Source organism: Clytia hemisphaerica, unplaced genomic scaffold (genome assembly GCF_902728285.1).
Source record: "Clytia hemisphaerica strain Z4C2 unplaced genomic scaffold, Clytia hemisphaerica genome assembly, whole genome shotgun sequence".
Classification (NCBI taxonomy): Eukaryota; Metazoa; Cnidaria; class Hydrozoa; order Leptothecata; family Clytiidae; genus Clytia; species Clytia hemisphaerica.
This window is the reverse complement of record NW_027103268.1, coordinates 453,981-476,986: the sequence shown is the minus strand read 5'-3', so window position 1 is coordinate 476,986 and position 23,006 is coordinate 453,981. Positions and strand designations below refer to the sequence as shown.

Here is a 23,006-nt window from a genome sequence, read left to right as displayed (position 1 = left end):
ACTGGATTCGAGCGGCTTCTTGTTCAAGGATCACGAAAAAGATTTAAAACCCGAAATAGAACTCGGTACTCTTAGGTTCCAAATAAACGGGCCCCCCCCCCCGCTTGTTAATTTTTCGAAAATTTTCCAACCCCCCCGGACCTTATTAGGACCCCCCGTTTATTAATCTCTAAGAATATTTTCAGCTGTCAAAGAGAAGGCCCCTTATTTTGCTCTAAATAGCCCGATTTTAGCTTATTTTTACCTTATTTTTGGGTTTCAGAAGTACAATTTCCAACCCCCCCGGCAATTAGGTCCCCCCCGTTTATTAAAATCTAGAAAATTTTCCAACCCCCCCCGTTTATTTGGAACCTAAGAGTAATATCGGGGAATATTTTTTTCAAAAAAGGTGAAAAGTTCAATTTATAGCCTCCCGCCCAAATTCAGCAAATTTGGCTAAAGTCTATTCACGATAAGTGTGCACTCTTTTTTCATTTACCTATAACTTTTGAAGGAATTCTTCAATCTTTATAAATTTGGTATCATTGAAAAGATATTAGTGAGTGGAACAATTTGGAGTAAAAAAATCGATAAAAAAGTTCTAAAAATGAAGATGAAAATGAAGAAGAAAAAAATGAAGATCTTGTAGAAAAGTGCTATAACTATCATTTTCACTGAAGCAAATCCTTGATTATCGAACGTCATCACTATGAAAAAATTTCTCAAAAATAATCATTCAGTCAAAAGATATCAAACAAAGTTATAAGCTGATTGACGTCTAAAAACGCTGTTTTCTCCTGTTTTCTGCTGTTTTTTGGGGTCAATCACTTATAAACTTTGTATCATAACTTTATCTTGAATAAATATTTTTGCAAAATTTTTTCACAGTGATGACCTCCTAAGATTAAAAAATCTCTCCAATGAAAATGAAAGTTATAGCACTTCTCTACAAGATCTTCATTTTTTTCTTCTTCATTTTCATTTTCGTTTTTAGAATTTTTTTAAAGACTTTTTTATTTCAAATTGTTCCACTCACAAATATCTTTCCAACGATACCAAATTTATAAAGATTGAAGAATTCCTTCAAAAGTTATAGGTAAAAGAAAAATGAGTGCACACTTATCGTGAACAGACTTTAGTTACTCTTCGCTTGTTAATTTTTCGAAAAGTCCCCCCCCCCCGTACCTTATAAGGACCCCCGTTTATTAATTCTTAAGAATATTTTCAGCTGTCAAAGAGAAGGCCCCTTATTTTGCTCTTAATAGCCTGATTTTAGCCTATACTTACCTTATTTTTGGGGTTTCAGAAGTACAATTTCCAACTCCCCCGGCAATTAGATCCCCCCCGTTTATTAAAATTCGAAAATTTTCCACCCCCCCCCCCGTTTATTTGGCACCTAAGAGTAGTGATGCAGATTTACCATTTTTGAAAAATTTCATGAACAATTTTCAAACTTTTTGGATGACGTTATTTTCGTACGTTAAAATGTGTCGACGGTTATCCACTTACGATTAGTTAAAAGGAAAAGGCAACTCTTCTCGCCTGACTAAAATTTGAGAAGAAGGGACCTAAAGGAATAAAGATTCTGAATTTTACCAAATTTTCTGCGTCAAGCTGCAATCATAGTCGTAATATATTAGAAAAAAAATTTCCTTCCCGGGTTGGAACATTGGAATGGTAGAGTTTTAACGCTAGACTTTAAAAATGGTCCAGCAAGGCTCAAAATATAGCCTTGAAGTCTATCAACCCGTGCCAAATTAAAATATCCGACAAAATTTAAGAAATTGCCCAAAATCGACTTTCTCGCCCAAACTCCCAAATGTCAAAAAGTAAAATAAGATTTTGACCATGATTGTGGGTTTTTTACAAGTTCTTATTTGATAAATTTAGTTCAGTTGGTTGGTAAACATATTATAAAACAATAATTTTGCTACTTTTTCTAAAGAACGTCTCTATTACTTTAGATGACCAATGAGTGAAACATCTTATAAAAACTCCAGCTCTTCCCAATTTTCTACTCAAAATATTTTTCAATAATTAAGTTCTGAATTAATAAAAACAAGCAACATGCTGAATGGACCTACCTAATGATAAAAATCAGATGAAAATAAGAAAAAAGTGACAATAATTGTACAAAAATTCAGAATGGAAAAATAAAGCTTGTGTGTTGAATAATGTAAAATGGTAAAAAGGAATGTCCCCAAATACGAAAATCACTTAAACCATCCAGACCCAAAAAACCTTTTAAGCTGTTTTTGCCCCAAATTTGCCCAAAAAAATTTTCCTTAAAAAGCTGGCTCAGTCACATTTTGGGCATTGTCATTTTGCATCATTGTGCAAAAAATCAGAAAAAAAATATGAGTCAACATTATGAAAAGCTATATTTTCTTATTTGGTTAAAGGGAATTTCCCCAAAATACGAAAATCCGTTTTTTAAGGCGAATAAGAATTTTCCAGGAAAAAACACTTCAGCCATTCTTTGAAGAATCTTGCCCTCCATCTTTGTACAAAAAATCAGAAAAAAGTAATGACAGGATTTTGCACAAAGTCCAAAAAACCCTATTTTTAGGCAGTTTTTGGCCCAAATTTGCCCAAATATATTTTTTTTTCGAAAATCGGGCTCCGTCACACTTTAGGCATTGCCATTTTGCATCATTGTACAAAAAATCAGAAAAAAATAATGAGTCAACTTTGAGAAAAACTATATTTTCTTATTTGGTTAAAGGGAATTTCCCCAAAATACGAAAATCCGTTTTTTAAGGCGAATAAGAATTTTCCGGGAAAAACCACTTCAGCCATTCTTTAGAGAATCTTGCCCTCCATCTTTGTACAAAAAATCAGAAAAAAGTAATGACAGAATTTTGCACAAAGTCCAAAAAACCCTATTTTTAGGCAGTTTTTGGCCCAAATTTGCCCAAATATATTTTTTTTCGAAAATCGGGCTCCGACACATTTTAGGCATTGTCATTTTGCATCATTGTGCAAAAAATCAGAAAAAAATAACGAGTCAACATTGAGAAAAGCTATATTTTCTTATTTGGTTAAAGGGAATTTCCCCCAAAATACGAAAATCCGTTTTTTAAGGCGAATAAGAATTTTCCAGGAAAAACCACTTCAGCCATTCTTTAGAGAATCTTGCCCTCCATCTTTGTACAAAAAATCAGAAAAAAGTAATGACAGGATTTTGCACAAAGTCCAAAAACCCTATTTTTAGGTAGTTTTTGGCCCAAATTTGCCCAAATAAATTTTTTCTCAAAAATCGGGCTCCGTCACGTTCTGGGCATTGCCATTTTGCATCATTGTGCAAAAAATCAGAAAAAACTAATGAGCCAATCCTGAGAAAAGCTGGTAACAGACGGACGGACGAACGACGAACGAACGGACGGACATGGGTTAATTTATAGAACATCCACCGGGGCACCCGGAGGTAGGTCCAAAAATAATTTGCTTTTATTTTTATATTTCATGTCTTTATAAATAAAAAATTTTCTTAAAAAACAAAAGAGTAAATAGTAATAAAACTGTAAACAAATAGATCTTATAAATATATGACATATATAATAAGAAAATTAATACTAAAGTAACGAGCTGATACCTTAAACAAGGCGTATACCTTGTTTAGGATGTACCTTAAACAAGGTACATGCATATACCTTGTTTAAGGTAGGGGTACCTTGTTCAAGGTATTTTTAAAGATTTCTTGAAAAAACGTCGGGTACCATTTTAAATTGTTTTGTATTTTTTGTGTACACCCTTTAAAAAAGCTGATTTCGTTTCATGTAGACTGGACTTTAAGGTTGTTTTAAAATTGAAGATTGTGATCAATTCCGGCTGTGGAATTTTCTAAAAATCACCATGGGAATTCAGTTTTTCGTGCTCTTTCCAATAGTATAGACGAGAGAGTGCCCTTTTTCCTAGTTTGGAAAATATTCCCACTACTTCCTAAATAGGAAGTATCAAACAATAGAAATTTTGAATTCTTACTTGAACAAGGTATACGCCTTGTTTAAGGTATTACTCCTGACTGTCAATCAAGTCATAATAAATACTAAGGGTAAAAAGCCAAGGGTGAATAGACAAAAATATAAAGAAATACAGAGATCAGCTAATTTACTATTATTTGACTTTACATTTTGTTCTTCTTCTCCAGATGCCTCGTTTTAGATGCATTTGATTGCTATAGTATTGGCATGAATTAGGAACCCCAAAGAATAGCAATAAAAGCTTAAAATATCTGCTAGCCAACGTTACTGTCAATAATGACTTTTTTTCGAATCATAGAAAAGCATTTCCGAATATTGAAGAAGAAAACAACGTGGAGTAAAGATAATTCCCGATATAAGTATCCGTAGTTTTCGTCTTTTTCTTTTCACCCAAAAAACCCCGAGAATTGGCCTTTATTTTGCTTCATGTATATATTTTATGAAACTTACACATTATCACGAATTTTAATATTACATGTAAGCGCCGTAAAGAGATACTAACATTAAAAGGACGCCTGATCATAAAAAATATATTTTCATATAGCAAAACGACAACATGTTCTAAATAAAAGCAAAGCAAGGACGGATAAAAATATTAAAAACGCGGGACCCTTTTAAAAGCAGAATAAAAGTGCAAATAACTGAGCGATTTCCTTTGGAAACTTTTGATTTAATCTTCAATCAATCAGGTATCGAAAGCTTGTTCTCTAAAAGAAAAAGGAGGTAAAATAGGAGTAATAGCATGGGTTTAATACCGTTCCCGTTTTTCACGAAATTCGATGGTCAAAATAATAAATAATATTAATAGTCACCGCATATCATGGTTTCTCCCTCGTCTTTAAGTTGCGTGGAATCGATGTCTGCGTGTTGCAGTAGTAAGTCTTTCAAACGCACGCTTTCATTGGCGTTCACTGTGTTGGAAAAATAATAGTCATAAATATACTCAGTTTTTCATCAGCCCTGAAAATGGCCAAAGAATGAAGCAACTTGGCTTATCAACCATAGCCCATACTGAGTATGAACTAAAAAGCAACCAATATTACCTTGAAAATCAGAATTATTTTGCCTAAATTGGCATCAAATTGCCTACCTAAGGCGAAACAAAAAAAATTTCTTGTTTCCGGAAACCGGCCGGGTGAAAAAAAAAAATTTTCTGACCCGGCCGCAAACTTTCGTTCGTTAGTAGTCCGTACTTGTTGTAATTTAGGGCATAATTTATGCTGTATTTATACATAAAAGTTATTCTTAAACTCTATTTCAATTAGCCATAAATTATTAAAAATAGCAAAAAAAAATTATTTTCCGGCCGGCCGCATGATAACTTTTTTCCTTCACCCGCATTCCGGAAACAAAACCTTTTTTATCATTCGCCTAATTTGAGGTATTTTGGGCATAAAATGAAGTAATAAGTGAAATTTTTTGGAGCCGCTAAGCAATTTTGGCTCAAAATGCATACTCTCGGGTACCTAATAGCCGGGGGCTTTGGAATAAGCGGGGGGGGGGGGTTGGAAAAAATCTCAAAACTTAATAAGCGGGGGGGTTGGAATAAAAATGTCCTGGGTGGAAAATTTTGAAAATGAGGCTAATACAGCAGAATTAGGACAAAAGAGGGAATTTGAAATCATCTTCCCAAAAATTAATAAGCGGGGGGGGGTTGGAATAAGAATGTCCTGGGTGGAAAATTTTCGAAAAATTAATTAGCGGGGGGGGGGCTACTTTAGGCGTACAATCTTTCGCGAGCAGAAACTTTCGCGAGGACGAAAAATCGCGAAATTCACGACATTTACTTTCGCGAATTTAACGAAAAAATATTTTTCGCGGGCATAAACTTTCGCGAATAAAGACGTAAAATTGAGAATTTTCACATGAAAAAATGGCTTAGATAGGGACAAATACTTCGTGGATTGGCTTGAAACATTTGTCCTTTGACTTATTAGTCTTTTAGCAGGCTAAAAAATGCCAGAAAAGTTCCATTTTATTTAAAGTTTGAAGTTTTACAGATTTTCTATTTTATCAAGAATTTTTCGCGAGCATAATCTTTCGCGAATGCCCTTCCTAGAATTTTTAAAGACATTTACTTTCGCGAAAAGGGCCAAAATTCGCGAAAATCGCGAAAGTTTCTGCTCGCGAAAATTTGTACGCCTAAAGTATTAGGTACCCGAGAGTAAGCAACTTTTTGGCTAAAATCATGAAAATCTTTAGCAACTCCAGCCCAAAAATGTGTATTAATTCCTCACAGTTCAATGTTTGGAAACCCTTTGAAGCACAAACAAAAGCAACACAAAATCAAGGTCGAATACGTGTAAATAATATGTGCTTTGATCGTAGTAACAAAGGAAAAATTGAAGTTGGATACTTACGAAATGTAGAAAGTCTTTCGTGCCATTCTTCTATTGCCTCCCTCTTCTTTGAATCGTCAACCTGAAGAAAATAAATTACTCTTAATAAATAGTCGAACGTGCGCAACGCACTGGGCTCAACTTCAGTAGCTTCAAGTTATTTATAGGCCCAATTGTAGACCCCAAGATATTCATCAAAGGAATAAGTGTGCCAAATTTAAGCCAAATCTGACAATTTTTTAAGTCTCCAGGCTGCCCAAAGGTTTTAGCCTCGTTTTGGCGAAATACTCGTCCCCAGGCCCCAAAAATCAAAAATTTTGAAAAATGAAAAATGAAACCCCAGATATTCACCCAAGGACCCAAGGAACAAGTGTGCAAAATTTCAGCAAAATCGAACAATATTTGAAGTCTTCAGGCTGCCCCAGAGTTTTAGCCTCGTTTTGGTGAAAAACTCGTCCGCAGGCCCCAAAAATAAAAAATTTTGAAAAAATGAAAAAAACATCCCCAGATATTCACCCAAGGAACAAGTGTGCAAAATTTCAGCCAAATCGAACAATTTTTGAAGTCTCCAGGCTGCCCCAAAGTTTTAGCCTCGTTTTGGCGAAAAACTCGTCCCCAGGCCCCAAAAATCAGAATTTACAAAAAGTGAAAAAAACACCCCCAGATATTTACCCAAGGAACAAGTGTGCCAAATTTCAGCCAAATCCGACCATTTTTGAAGCCTCCAGGCTGCCCCAAAGTTTTAGCCTCGTTTTGGCGAAAAACTCGTCCCCAGGCCCCAAAAATCAGAATTTACAAAAAGTGAAAAAAACACCCCCAGATATTTACCCAAGGAACAAGTGTGCCAAATTTCAGCCAAATCCGACCATTTTTGAAGCCTCCAGGCTGCCCCAAAGTTTTAGCCTCGTTTTGGCGAAAAACTCGTCCCCAGGCCCCAAAAATCAAAATTTTCAAAAAATGAAAAAAACACCCCCAGATATTCACCCAAGGAACAAGTGTGCCAAATATCAACCAAATCCAAGCATTTTTGAAGTCTCCAGGCTGCCCTAAAGTTTTTGTGACAGACAGACAGACACACACACAGACACACAGACACACACACAGACATTGTCAGATTGTAGCTCAACTGAAGTTGAGTGAATCGTCAACCTGAAGAAAATAAATTACTCTTAATAAACTTCAGTAATTGGTTCACGGCTCTACGCTTATTGTATAAATATCATCACCTCCTTTTCTTTGAAAGAGAAGTAAATCAGCTTTTTTTGATAAATTGGATGATCAATACTGATTTTTTTACACGTGAAAATATAAATAACTACAGTTCGTTTTGGAAGCGTTAGAAGTTGAATTAAGCATGAAGAAGAGATGAGCCTATGGCCAAACATCAATGATGAAACTAAACTAGAAATTGAAATGATAGGGTTTCAATCTGCAACGTGAGCTCTGGCGGGAAAAGAAACTTTTATTACAAGCCATTCAAAATAATCACATTTATTTTGAATGGCTTGTAAGTGGAGTTAAGAGGTGAAAACTAACTCACCCCGAATGTCGATGTGAGCAAACAGTCGAACACTTCATGGGACAGAGACGAAATGTCGAAAAAATCAAATAACTCGTTATTGCAAGATTCCGTGAACGACTTCACCTGTAAGTAAGTAAGTGAAAGATAAATTGATTGTTAATTAGCATTTGATTTAGACTGGATGTCTAAAATAACCGTGACAAACACGAAAGCATAGCTGGCCAATTTCAGATTCGAATCTTTTAAAATTCATTTGTTCCTTAAATTTGGACGAATAATAAGGGCATTTGTGAGAAAGGGAGCAACTACTGTATGACAGACACTTACATATTGTTCAAGCTTGATAGCGATGGAGTAACGCAAAATATGTTGTCTGATTGACGTCAATAGAACTGGTAGCTAGAAGAACAATGAAAAACATGAAGCATGAAACTTCAATTCAGTGTCGAGAACAGTTAGTTGTATGTCAAAACAATAGCCATGTCCTATTTTTTTACACTGCAATTTCCCTAATATATTTGAACCAAGAGATATACATTAAAATAAATATAAATTTTATTAGACTAAATTAGTTAAAAACGAATAATAAGAAAGACTGAGAAAAAGGCAAACAAATCTGAAAAGTATCACAAATCCACATCGAAAGGGTGTTCTATTGTCACTTTTACACCAATGATACAAAGACGGTAAACCGTGCGCCACTTTCGTTTCGTTTCTTTCTTTCATTCTAGATCCTACTCTAAAATATTGTTTTTCACATTACATCAAATCGATGATTACCGTGATCAAGGCGACTTACGTTTCTTATATCACACATTTGTTGACAAGAGCGTTCACAAAGGTCGATCAGCTCGTCCACTTGGTAATACTCAGCAGCACACGCCAAACCCACCACAGTTTCTGGTGTGATCACACACGAACCTGTTTGGATGTATTCGATCAACGCCGAGAACTCCTCCATGTCAAATTCTGTGACTTGAAGCTTAGAAGGAAAGTTAAAAAATAGTTTTTTATAGCTGGGTTATTTTTATGTTTAGATCACATATGAGAATCTTATTATGATAAGATATAACAATGTAGAAGCGAAAAGACTCTAAAAGGTGGCAAGCGTACATAAGTGAAACAAAATGAACAGTCGAAATGGGCAAAACATGAATAGTGAATATAACTTAAAGCTATAGCAAGCTTACCTTAGAGGACAGCTGACCTTCCTTTATATCAACTATACTCGATTCAGGAGAATGGTTATTGTTTTTAGAAGGAGAGGAATCATTTGATGAGGAGGCTGTCGTTGTTGATGTTGTAGAACCGTTGTTAGCTGTCGTGTTGTTGTTGCGTTTCCAAAAGTCTGACAGTCGTTTGCTGCTACGGAGGTGTTGCGAAAGGTAGTGAGGAGAAACGCGCGATAAGACGGACGAACGACGACGAGGCGCGGAAGATTGATACGAACCAGGGAAAAACATCTCGTTGAACACTCTGAAAGTTGAAAAAGGTAAAGCAGAGTTAACTAGAAAACACCAACCAAATTTATCGGATATCTCTAAGTCCGGGCACAGTCGGGGAACAATCCGTACTCTTAGTACTCCCCCTGCTTGTTGATTTTTCGAAAAATTTTCCAGACCTAATAAGGAATAATGGATTCAGAAGCGGGCGTTCATGTTTGAGTCAGCCTTTGGAACAATATGACCTGATACTAAATATATTGGACGAAGATGCTAATGCGGATGTTGTGTACCTAGATTTTTCAAAGGCTTTTGAAAAAGTAGACCATTCAATTGTACTACGAAAAATAAAGAAACTAGGAGTAGATGGAAAATTATTACAGTGGCTAAAGTCCATCCTAACAGAGAGAAAACAATCAGTGCTAGTGAATGGTGTCACTTCTGAATCACAACAGGTCATTTCAGGAGTCCCTCAAGGTAGTGTTTTGGGACCTTTGATTTTCCTCATATTGATTGGGGATATTGACAAGGAAGTGGTGCACAGCTTTCTTAAATCCTTCGCTGATGACACTCGCGCCACAAAGGAAGTCAAAACTCTAGAAGATGCTGTCCTACTTCAAAACGATCTTGATAGAATATATAAATGGACGGATGACAACAATATGAAGCTAAATGATATAAAATTTGAACTCTTGCGCTATGGAAAGAACCATGAGATCAAGACTCAAACAAGCTATACATCACCGTCTGGTGTTGAAATTGAAAACAAAGATGTTGTGAAAGACGTTCGAATCCTGATGGACAGTAATTGCACATTTCAGAAGCAAATTACTGCAGTAATCGAAAAGGCTAAAAACTTAACATCTTGGATCCTGAGAACTTTTTCTTCACGGTCTTTAAATTGTATGATCGTACTATATAAATCATTGGTGATACCAATATTAAAATATTGCTCCGTTCTGTGGAGCCCAAATGCAGTTGGTCTCATTCAGAGACTTGAAGATATTCAAAAGTCCTTCTTACAAAAGATAAATGGCACCCCAAACAATTATTGGGAGTGTCACTTCAAAGGCGAAGAGAACGCTACAGAATAATGTATGTCTGGAAGGTGATGGAAAAGATTGTACCTACTGTAAATGGTATCAAAACCACTGAAAAAAACACTGTCAATTCCAAAGAATCAAACATCAAAATTTAGAGACAGCACACTTGCAGTGCAACGTGCAAAACTTTTTAATGCTATGCCAAAGAGCATCAGAAACCTCAAAAACATTTCTATCGATAAATTCAAAAGAGCCCTGGACACACACCTTAAGTCTATCCCAGATGAACCCCAGATTCATGGATATACTGGATGCAGGAGAGCTAATTCAAACTCAATAATTGACATGAAAAATATCTGCTGAGATTCTTTTTCTCTCGACAGATTAATCACACGGAGGCGTGGTTCACCAAGAACCTTACCTGAAGCAGGATGCTCAAACAACTACACAAGTAACACAAGTAACAAGTAAGAATTAATTTTTAATAATATTTTCAGCTGTCAAAGAGAAGGCCCCTTATTTTGCTCTAAACAGCCTAAATTTCCAACCCCCGTCAATTAGCCCCCCCCGTTTATTAAAATCTCGAAAATTTTCCCCACCCCCGTTTATTCCAGCCCCTCCCCCATTTATTTGGAACCTAAGAGTAATTTTCCTTACCATTGAAAATACGCAATGGCTGTATCAATCATAAAATCGAAATACGATGAACAGTGGCGACAATGTCTATCTTACCTGCTTTTCATAGCCAAAAGAGCTTTTACAGCGGGAACTGAGCCTCCCCTCTCTTTACCTGGAAAAAGAATATAAAGCTAGAGAGGCGGCCTCTCCCTCAGGAAAACGGATTTCAAATTCGGGAGGAGCTTGATAAATTTCATTTTGAGTCCCTTGATATTACGAAAGGCACAGCTGATGTGGCCTTTTTTTGGGACCTTTAAACTAGGAAATGTAAATCTGATTGAGCAACGAAGATTGGTGGAAAAACTGACTTTTCATATCTAACTAATCGCAGGGACCATAGTGCAGTGGTAGAGCATCCGATTACGGTGCGCGAGGTTGTGGGTTCAAACCTCAGGTCATACTAAAGATTCCAAAAATGGTACTTGATGTCTCTCTGCTTGATGCTCAGCAATTAAGAGAAGGATCAAGGGTAAGTGGAGCCATCCAGGGAAAAAGAGTGACACCCTCCCCTACCTTCGGGTAGATAGCTATCGACTGCAGTCGCAGACTTACTTATCATCAATCGCAGGGATCAGGAGATTTTGTGGAAACTTACCAACGAGAAAGATGACGTCATGATATTGACTGATTCCACAGGCTAAAGAGCGTTTAAGATCACGTCGTAGCTGGTCAGCCGGTGATGTTATACCAATATGGTCGGCTGCAAAACTCATCGACCTAGTTATTGAGAAGAGAAAGCTACAGTATGAGTAAAACAATATGATGTGATGAACACACGATAGATAAACCAAAAAAACTAAAACAATTAAGTTTCCACAGAAATAAACCTCAGAAAACATCCGAAAATTCATCTGAAAATAAAACCTCCCTATTTCAGATACTATGTATAATAGCGTTGATTTGAGCTATATAGATTAGAGTGTGGGTTAGTTAGAGCGAGCGAATGAGTGAATGAAATGAATGCATGAATGGCTTGTTTTGTCCTGATACCTTTGCAAGGACGGAGTATGTGGCGACGATCGAGTGAAACTGTGTCTGTGTAATGTAGAAAAATTCAAAATCAATTATCAAATACTTTTAAAAACCATCTTTGATGATGGTTAAAACACACAAATTTCTGTTAAGTTTACAAAACAGTAAGTAAAACAAGATTTTTACATTCTCTTCTATTGAAAGAAGCTTGGTGAACTTATTCCTAAAAGGAGTTCTTTGTTGTAATGAATCTATTTGGTTCTAACATGCAGGTTAATACTATAAATTCCACTCGTTTCCACTTATTTTAACTGATTATAATATATTGACATGACGAAATACGTAAGCTTACCTAAGGGGAAGAAGCCGTTGAAAAGGATTCTTCGAAAATTTGAGGGACGGCTGAACTTCCTTACAAGCTTGATCATGCACTAACTCTTCTAAAAGTTGCCGACGAGTACGTTCCTGAACAAAAACAAGAATAATATAATATGCGATTGTCATAACCAGCGAATACAATCCCGTTTGATTCTTTTCAACCCGTTTTTTTCGTCTTGATACAACTATTGAACCAGTCAAACTATTACCTACAAGTGTCCAACACAATGAACATTAATTGGACTTATTGATCAGTTCTAACACCTTCCATATCACCAAGACAGGGTGAAGCAGAAATAAAAACTTCTTTACCTGCATGGAAGCGAACTTGGGTGAACGATAACTCGCTCTTTCACCGTTGATTATCTTCGCGTACAGCCATCGTTGAAAAGATGAATCCTAAAAAAAAATAAATAAAGAGAGATTATTGCTTTTCATCCCTCATGATCCTCAGGATCTAAGGCTAACGCTGGAAGCAGTATTTCCTTCTTGATGAGCCTCCAAGAAAAGGAAGAGACTTTGCTCAAAATATTACCTACATCAATACAATATTAAAGGAACCTTTGAAAAGATTTTTACAAGAGGGTGGAGAACTTGTCAAATAATCTTACAACAAATTTTAGGAAAAAAGAACGTGAACAGCGGGGAGAGGCTGTGAAATTTAAAGCCAAACTTACATTTTTGAACAGTTTATTCTTGGGAAGTGGCGGTCCATAATTTTGGACAAAATCTCTCGAAGCAACATCGACCTGAGAGTGAAAGAAATATCAGTGAATTGTTTCATGTTTCAAGAATTCAATTGTACAGTGTACATTCGAATTTATATATAAGTAAAAGTACATTTCGAATAGCTCCTTCTACTACATAGTGATGAGGTGAATAAACGACAAGCAATCGGTCCACCTTACCATTTAATAAAGAGTGAAAAGAAAATAACATTGATACCTTGTAAAATAGTTCTCCATGTAAAATCTGTGGTTGAATTATGATGAAAACATGAAGGAAATTTGATTTGATCGAGTTTGGGTCGAAACGAGCGCCAGGTGCAAGGAAAATTATACAAACAATATCATTCCCAATATGTCTTTTCCTTTGGAGCTGGTGAACAGAAAAAACGAAATGGCTTTCGTTAAGGTTTTCTTGGAAAATACGAGGATACAAAGCGAACTTTCAACAATTTAGAAACAGGGCTAGTATGTAGATAAGAAACTGTAAAATCAATAAATGGATCTCATTAGACTATCGAAAGGATTATTTTCATTGGTCTTTAGAATACTATGTTTTTTGTTAAATTCGAACTAGAAATATAATTTGAATGTTCGAATTACTGAAGAGAATCACAGAAAGTGATCTTTGACAGAGATAGGGATTGAAATGGTTAGGAGTTTGTATACAGGAAAATCACTGCACGCCACTTGATATTTCCTAGGTTCAAAACTCACTAATGTGGTCGTTCAAAAGAGCTAATCACCACAGATAAATGATTTTAGAAACATTATTGCAGTGTTTGCATAATTACTTTTACAAAAATAAAAAGATCAACGCACACAAGGCAATTTGTCAAAAGACAATGCTTAAAATGTATAGATAACAGGTTATTCTTTTTCGAAACAAGCTAACCAATCAATTAACTCTTAAAAAAGTCACGAGCACTCAATCACTGCAATTATGATGAAAGATGATTTTTTTCTTCTCTTGATGGCATTTTTTGCAATCATCAAACAGCATGTCTTGGCATGTGGCACAGTACATGTATGTTAATTATCTGAGCACACAAAGCAATCAACAAACTTAATCATTGTATGGTTGAACTATAAACCACGTACAAGAGCAGACAAATTTTTCTCAGTGATACAAATGAATCATGGAAACCTCACATATCTGATTCCTCTTTCGTCTACTTCCTCCTTAACCATAAGATACTCAACAAACTCAGAAACTGAAGCAATGATAAACTGACAAGGGATATTGAAATTCTTCTTCAGCGTGCTCTCAAAAGTACTAAAAACTTTTAAGCTATATAACTGGAGTTGACATAGCAGCTATTTTACGTGTCAAAAAGAAAATAACTGTCGAAAACAAAGAAAAACTCTTGAGAATTCTTCCTACTCGAGATAGAATTGCTAGTTTTTAAAAAGGAAGTCTGGTGAATGGGTATTAGTGATGTCACCAAGATCAGGGATTTTAAGAATTCTGCTGTTGTGGAAATTCAAAACACCAATATAAAATAAGGATAAATGCCTCAAAACACAGGAAGTAAGACAGAAAAAGAACTGGTTGTCTCAAGTATGGAACCATGACAACGAGTAAATCTTAACTATTTTAAAACTTTGAGACGGAAAAATTAGTCAAAGAGAAAGTCAGACTACCTTTTATTGCTGGTAATGTATAGTAAATGAAATGGCAATATCATATTAAAATTTCTAAACAATTTCCTTCGCTAGGTATCCTGTTCAAATAATATCAATCATTTTCCTTTGGAAGGAAATGAAATATACTTCACATGTCTGCCAAACTTTTTTTCGACGTGACTAAACACAACATAACAAGGCTTTGGTTGGAATTTCATACTTTGGTAATACTGTCTTATTGATTAGTACTTTTGATTAGCAAAGAGCTATGAATGTCTAAAAGAAAATTAATTGAAATCTCTACCCATACACCTTTGTTAACAACATTCAGAAATTCATTCATTAAAAAGTTCATTAAAATCTCTATAGTTCAAAAATTTAAGAAATTTTGTAGGCAATTCTGAAGTGAAAGCATAGAACCAAAAAACTGTCTAATTGACGAATCAATCCACAGAAGCCGGGTTTTTAATCGAATTCAATCTTAATATATTACCTTCTGGTCATCATGCTCTTCCATTGGCAAGAGAGTTGAGACGTGAAACATCATACGGAAATTGTGGTACTCTTTGTAAATGGAATGCTCTCCAGTCAATCCATTGTCAGTATCCAGGCCACCGCTGTAACCATTGAATCCTTTCAATGATATCTTTTCGCCTAGGTATGTAAGGAATTCCTCGAAATCGTCACTGTGTGTAGTGTTGGTAAAAAATTGCTCCTCTTTGAGCTGATCTTTGTCCACGAAAACAACACCTATTTTGAATTCACTTTTCAACATCACCTGGAAAAAAGAAATTATTTTTACAATTTAAGATTGCAAAGTCAGATTTAGCAGAATAAAAGATACCAATCTTATTTTGGAATATTGGGTTGAGTGCAAATACTATTACATATACCATTGGACTATATTGACCAATTGGCTGAGTGCTCATCAAATACCATCATATCAATGGACTATAATGATCAATCTGTTTCTTACTTTATCCAACAGGAGCAATTTGGTAGGTGGAATGGAATCATTGAATTGTCTCAAGTCTGAAGTAAGGTCCAATTCTCTACTGATGACTTCCAGTACTGCATTATCATCATAGTCATTTAAACAGAATGAGGTCGTTGGGATTAAACCTTCTGTGATGTGTGATGAAGATCGTAGAAGAATCCTATTTAAATGAAGAAAAAAAAAAGAATCAAAAAGAAAAAATTCAAGAGATAGACTATATTTCTATATCAGTTTTGACCAAAACTGATATAGAAATTTTATCAGATCAGTCTTTCTTGGTCCTGTACAGGTAGATAGGTGTATGGTTGATACTCCAGGAACACCACAATCTATGCCACTGAGTGCATTATCTGTCTTCTGAATAAAATTTTTTTTAATGCATTTGAAGATATCTATCAGCTAGTGGAGGGTAGACCCTTAGTTTGTGACTCAAAACATCTGTAAGGGGAATTAATTACCTGTAAAAAGGGATTTTCATGATAGATTCATGCTTCAAACTCAATACAATAGGACCAATACGTTCATCTACAGAATAAAAATTGGCATGTCTCTGTCCATGATAGCACATCTCATAAAGTTCTTCTTCACTGTGTTCAATTTGTGTTGTGCTTCTACCAGATGTGATCTTCCAGGTTGCCACATGAAAATGTTTAAAGTCTCTCGATTTAAGATAACATTGTGATGAAGGACAATTTCTGAAAGTACACTCATACCAATAACCTGAAGACTTTCCACTTGAACATTTGCAATCTAATTTCACGAGTCCATTTTTTTGATAATGTTGTTTTACAGGGGAGGTTTTCCCATTCACTGTCGAAGTCTTTGATTTCTCGATAGAATATTTACGAAATTGTTTAAGTTCCCTGAAGAAATGTCCATGCTTGTCTGGGCCATCATGATCATAATGTTTAAAACAATAAAATTGCTTTTTGTTGGTTAAAAAATAATTCCTTGGATTTAAAGGTACTTTACAACTGGAGCATTTGAAACAGTTGGAGTGGTAAGGAACATACCACTTATCAACTTCACCATCAATTCTTTTACCACAAAGTCGACACTTATCTTCAGCTCCATCTGTTGCCATTAAAGTTACTGTAAATACATTAGAAGTGTCAGTATTAACTTTGATTTCATGTAAATACTTCATCCTAACCAAAGGTTCAAAAATATGCCTCTACATTTCAATTAAATCATCATATTTTTAAACTCAACCTTCTAACTGATGACTGCTGTCTTTCTTTTATTTACAAACTTAATGTATTCAAAAAGTCGATTTTAAAAGAGCTTTCCTTTCACAACAAAACAATATTAAAAAAGACAAAGCCCATTAAGTGATATCCCCCCTTTGAAAAAAATTAATAGCAAGTTGAATTGATATCCATTGTTGACAGTTTCAATTAGAAATTCCTTTCTTTTTTGATAATTAGAGAAAAAGAAAAGTAGAATGATCAATGAACAGTAGGTTGCTCCTGGAGGGAATAAACCAAAGCAGCTCAAAAAGGCTAGATAGTTATAAAATAACAAAAATTTAGATTTCGAAGAATAAAAATAATGCAACACTTTTTATGAAGTAATAAAGTTGTATTCAACTTGTAATTTTGAACGACAATTACTTTTTGTAAGGGTTCAATTTGAATATTATTAACACATTAGCATTAGATGAAAGTTAAATGGTGTTTTATCAAAAAGGATTAAAGGTATTGCACAATTTTCTTCTTTGCCTGTATCTTTCTTTTAATAAGCTTAAATTCTTACTGATGGACAATAACACTGACTGCAATCAAAGAGAAATTTATGTTTTTAATCTTTTATTAAAGTAACTTTTAGTTAAGGAACAGCCTTATCAAAATCCAAGTTAGCTTTGATATATTAAGAAAAATTAATAAAAATCAAAACTAAAGTGACCTTCTGATTCTGTTTGATTCCTCATTTCCCACTCAAAAAAATAAGAGAAATATTCCCTGAAAACATTACCAAAAATGTGTTGAATTAAAAAAAAGGCTTTATTTTTTTTGGCAATCAGCCGGTTATTTGTTTGGTGTAGCCCAGTGTAATAAAAGTAGATGGAAAATAGAGTGGAAAAAGTGCCGACAAAAACTGTAAACAAATTTCCTTTGCTACTGGCCGATTGCTGGGTATTTTCTTTTTTGTTGCCGGCAGATTACCCCTTTAGGCAAAATCCTTTTCTAAAAAGAGATTTTACACAATTGTTGCTGGCCAACTGTATACCAGCTTATTGGCGGCTGTAGTTAATAGATTGCTAGACTCAACAGTAGTGTAGCCAGCAAGATACTGATATGCTGAATTCTTATGTTCTTAAAATTGCTTGGAGATTCACATTATATTGTAACCTTCAGCAGAAACAAATAACTTCAATACCACAATTTCAAATGCCAAGTTTATTAATGACCAATACCTCTTTCTTTCTAAAAACATTCCATAAATATTTTTTTTTCGGTTAAAATACCAGTTCTGGAACAATAAATTTAACAATCTAACTTGTAACAGCTAATTTCTAATGCAGTTAGCTAAGAACACCAGCCTGCTACCAGCAATGCTACAATTTCATAGTGTCCTCCAGGGTTTGTTCCCCCCACCAAATTCTTGATTTTTTTTAATCTCCCCTCTTTTTTTTCCCCCTATGACTTTTCAGTTTTTTAGTTTCCCCCCTCTTTTTTGCTTTCCCCCCAGAAAATTCTGAAAATATCAGTGTTCCCCCCATATACCTGTGTAAATTTCTCAAATTTCAACCTGACACAAACGTAAAATTTTGCTGCAAAAGGAATAGTAGACAAAATAGAACGAAAATTGGTTAATCTTTAAGTGATGATCTAATCACATGATATCATGTGACTGACCTTTGTTGCTCAGATAAAATTGAAATGATTTCACACTTCCCCCACCAGATTCGCCAACTTTCGATGTTTTCCCCCTCTTTTTTTCCCCCCTTTACTTTTCAAATTTTTATTCCCCCCCTCACCCATTCAAAATTGGAAAATTGGTTCCCCCCCCCCCCTTTATAAAGGGCAGCCCTGGCAATTCAATTTTTTTTGCCTCAGCATTTTTTTGTCAAGGCAAATGGCTAAATTTGCTGTTTGCCTCGGCAGAATAGGATTCTGCCTCGGCATTTTTCCCAATTTAAAGGGAGGTCGGGGGACGTTACACTGTTACATTGCAGTTCTTCGATTGTTTCGGCAGTTATCATTTTTAGTAAAAGTCTTTTGAAAAATTTGCCTTGGCATTTTTTTTGCCGACGCAAACACACTATAATCCAATTTAATTCAGCTTTTGCCTCGGCATTTGCCGTATGCCGGCGCCAATTGTCAGGACTGAAGGGGGGGGGAGGACACAATTTTATGACAATTTCTGGTAGATGATAATTTTTGAAGGCAATTAACTCCATTAGAACATCTGTCTGGTTGGTATTTCAAAGATATTTCAAATACACAAATGAGGAAATTGGGTCATCTGGATTAGCTGAGAATTGCTCCAACTAAAAAAGTATTTTAAAGAACAGTAGACTATCAAATATTTCTTTTTCAAAGTAAATTACACTTTACCTTACTTGTTGCATATATATGAATGGCAACTTTAATGAGCTAAATCTTGGTATCATTTCCAACTTTTCCCCATTCAAGCTGATTCAAGAGATTCATACTCAGATTTTTCTGAGTTAAATCTTCTTCATTCTCTTATCTGAGCAAGGTTTCAGACAGAAAATGTTAATTAATAAATTAATTTTTTGAAAAAAACTGTCTCAAGAAAATTGAACTAAAGTTATGGTGGAACCTTGGTCCCTGGACCAAGCTATATCCGCCATCTTTGATGGAAGCTTTTTTAAAGGGGGACCAGCAAAGAAGTCATTGCAGTGTTGCAAGGTCTAACGGCGCTACATCATCAAAAGTATATGAGGGAGCTAGACCTAGTGCTCTCGATGCATTTACACCGCTATCGAGTGGTTGCTGCCATTAGGATACAATTTTTCAAAAAACATATATCAAAGATTTTCCTTGGACGGGATTGAGAAACTTGGTCCAGGGTATATAAAGCTCAATGCATTTACCTAATGCAAATAAATATACAGGGTACTGTAATCCAGTCGAGGAATTCCCTTGACTAGTGTTTGTAGTATTTTTTACTGCAATTGAGGTATAAACTGCTGTACTTCGCTTTTTTACATTTTTCATACCACAGCCAAACTTAATCGAACTTTGTTGGCCGATTGATGTTCGACAAAGTTCGGTTGTCGAAATTTAATCGAATACTCACAAATTTCTCAAAATACAAAGTTCGATTAAGTTCGATTACTGAAATCGAACTTAATCGAACTTTTTTTAAAGAGACCTCGACAGTTCGATTAGTTTGATTACATTATTCGAACTTAATCGAACTAGTGTAATCGAACTTTGTCAAGTTTAATCAAACAAAAATTTGAGAAAACCCGAGCAACTGAAGGCCGCTCCACTTGCGCGTAATTCGATTGCACTTTTTACCGGCCTTTGACGACACTTTAAAGGAACTTTGAAGCACTCCCGCTGGTGCAGGCGTGTACCCTCATATCCCCCTGACCAGTGGGCACCGATCAAACCTCCCGGAACCCCGGCCGGGACCCCCAGGGGCCGTCCACGGTGGTACCCAAATGATGAGGTCATTTTTCCCAATTTTTCCCAATTTTCGCCAATTTTCCAATGTTTGCCGGTTTTTGACGACACTTTGAGGAACTTTGAAGCACCCCAACCGGTTCAGGGGAGTACCTTTACATCCCCCTAACCAGTTGGCAACAATCGAACTCCCGGAAATCCCTGCCGGGACCCCCAAAGGCGTTCCACGGTGGTACCCGAAGGAAGTCATTTTTTCAAATTTTGACCGATTTTTGCCAATTTTCAAGCATTTCTGAGCCTTTTAAAGGCTTCGGAGCACTGATGGAGGGTGCTGGCATTGAGGGAGAGCAAGGCTGAGGGTATCCGAAGGGGTCCGAAGGGATACGGGGGGCTGTGGAGGGATGCAGAGGCCTCGATTGGTCCCACCAGGGCCGGTACCCAAAGGAGGTCATTTTTCGTAATTTTTGCCAGCTTTTGACAACACTTTGAGGAACTTTGAAGGACCCCCAACGGTGCAGACGTGTACCCTCACATCCCCCTGACCAGTAGGGCACCAATTGGACCCCTCTAGACCTCGGCCGGGACCCCCAGGGGCCGTCCACGGTAGTACCCAAAGGAGGTCATTTTTTTTTGGCGAACTTTATCGAACGGAGTTTTTTGTCGAATTTGTCGAACCTTTCTTGTTGTCGAACTTTGTCGAACTTAATATGATTTGTCAAACTTAATCGAATACTCACAATTTTAGCAACTTTTGAAAAGTTCGATTAAAGAATTTAATTGAACTTTCGTCGTTCGATTAAGTTTGACAAAGTTCGATTAGTTCGGTAATCGAACTGTTCGATTAATTACGTCAGGTCCTACACGTAGTAAATGGAGTAAAGACTTTGGATTTCATAATAGGCTTACTTCAAGGCTACGCTGAGAAATTCTCCAGCTCATAGATATTCCCTTCTTTCAAGACTGGCATTTTTGTTGAGTAATGACAATCCTTCCTTGGTTCCCTTTTCAACCACGCCACTGGTTTCTATCTCAGTGACCCAAGCCGCAAGAAGCGACAAGAAGCACCAGCAGAGGCAGGCCTAGCCTTCCCGATCTTCCACTGATAGATTCTATAAAATGAACTTAGTAAATGGCATGGAAATTTCAGGACGGGTTTCCGGTGTAAGGCAGGCCCCGCACAGGCGCAGCGCAGGACAAAACAAAACGGTCTTTGAACTCTGATCTACTACTTTATATAAATGCAAATGATAAATACTATAGATTGAAAACGATACTATAAAAAAATCAACAACTTGCCTGACTCCTTAAAGGGAATAGCGCTAGGCCAACCCTAAAAATATTTTTGTTTCCGGTCCACCGGGTGACGAAAAAAACACTCACCCGGCCGGCCGCAAAAAAATTTTTTTTCCTAAATTTCAATCCCAAAAAATCGATTTTTTAAAGCACTCGTGTAGAAGTGCTTCGGCATAAGAAAAATTCACGTGTGATCATCGCACGCCTAGATTTTGATTTATAGTGGTCTAGACGTGTGATTATTCAAATACTTAATTTTCATCGTTTAAATTTTCAATTGTGTTACAATATCTCTAAGAACTGGACACTCTCTTTCATTTTGAATATTTTATCTTCAATTGCTAAAGGCTCCAAACCGTGATTACGAAGTGAACTTTTTTGAGAAAAAAGCAAAGTGAGAGAAACATTTCCCCAATTTTTTAAATCCTCACTTTATGAATGTTTCTTTTTATTTTACTCACAAGTCAGCATGATTCCTTTTATAAAAACAAAGCTGTTTACTTACTGAAAAGTCCCCACTTTGTGAATGTTTCTATTTATTTTACTCACAAATCAGCATGATTCTTTTATAAAAACCAAGTTGTATATATAAAAAAAAACATTCTTAAAAGTTGAGTTGCAAGCAAGAATTAACAAAAACAATGCAGGGCTTAGTTTGAGATGAATAAAATTTCATTTTTATAACAATGATCAGGATAAAACCTTCATTCCAAGTGATTTCTAGGCGTGCATTTTACAGTAGAATATAAAATATCACGTGCGATAAATCACACGCCTCAAAAACTGATTCACTAAAGTTTTCCACTAACCCTAACGATGATGTACGAAAAAAAATGCGGCCGGGTGACGACGAAATAAATTTTCACCCGGCCGGTGGACCGGAAACAAAAAATTTTTTCGGGTTCGCCCTATACTTATAGTAGGGGTCGGAGTTGCTGGTAATTCCATGGTATACTCTGAAATACATGCTGATGTCAGCCCGAAAGCTGATTGGCTTAACCGACAGTTATACGTGGTTTGAGAGTATAGCTAAAACTTTGTTATGTTTCCAACAGTAAACGAAAGTGAATGAAGACAAAATGTAAACAAAAAGATTGCAAAGAAGTTTTCGAATAAATTCACAATAGAATGTCTTCATTTAAAAATAGAAACACTCGATTTCATTCAAAAGAAAAAGACATTCTTTTTTTCTTTCAGTTTTATGTAAGTCTTTTTGTGTTGTTGTTGAACATTATAGTAAATTATATTCACTTTTTTGAATATATTTTTTGGAATAAAGTCACTTTTGGTTTTTGTTATGATCCAGCACTCCTAAATACCCCTCTGTATGGGTGTTTGTGCCAATGCTAGATCCGCATTTCATAAATATACCATGCGTCGTTCCCTTTAAATGAAATGTGAAGTAAGTTACCAAAAAGGCAAATAAAA

General features: G+C 35.9%; 1 protein-coding gene across 2 annotated transcripts; it reads right to left on the bottom strand.

Annotated features, from left to right (window-relative positions):
- Positions 1–3,428: 3,428 nt before the first annotated feature.
- On the bottom strand, positions 3,429–16,944 carry LOC136801236 (rap1 GTPase-activating protein 1-like). 2 transcript variants are annotated; one of them, XM_067057868.1, is made up of 17 exons: positions 16,143–16,944; positions 15,664–15,844; positions 15,181–15,465; positions 13,282–13,434; positions 13,014–13,085; positions 12,649–12,735; positions 12,311–12,423; positions 11,977–12,021; positions 11,582–11,703; positions 11,041–11,098; positions 9,014–9,299; positions 8,623–8,805; positions 8,151–8,222; positions 7,842–7,946; positions 6,323–6,383; positions 4,775–4,873; positions 3,429–4,669 (listed from the first exon to the last, which is right to left on the bottom strand). In XM_067057868.1, the coding sequence occupies exons 1-17, from the start codon at positions 16,829–16,831 to the stop codon at positions 4,644–4,646; spliced, it is 2,637 nt and encodes an 878-aa protein (XP_066913969.1). In that variant the 5' UTR covers positions 16,832–16,944; the 3' UTR covers positions 3,429–4,643. The 2 variants fall into 2 exon arrangements, with proteins under 2 accessions (XP_066913969.1, XP_066913976.1); XM_067057875.1 differs by lacking the exon at positions 11,977–12,021.
- Between the last annotated feature and the right edge of the window lie 6,062 nt (positions 16,945–23,006).

Excerpts from the sequence above, each read along its gene's own strand:
- LOC136801236 (XM_067057868.1), bottom strand. The coding sequence starts at position 16,831 with ATGAAGTATTTACATGAAATCAAAGTTAATACTGACACTTCTAATGTA. Across the intron at positions 15,845-16,142 it reads ATGAAAATCCCTTTTTACAG|GATTCTTCTACGATCTTCAT; the intron begins GTAATTAATTCC and ends TCATTTAAATAG. Across the intron at positions 8,806-9,013 it reads AAGGTCAGCTGTCCTCTAAG|CTTCAAGTCACAGAATTTGA; the intron begins GTAAGCTTGCTA and ends TTTCCTTCTAAG.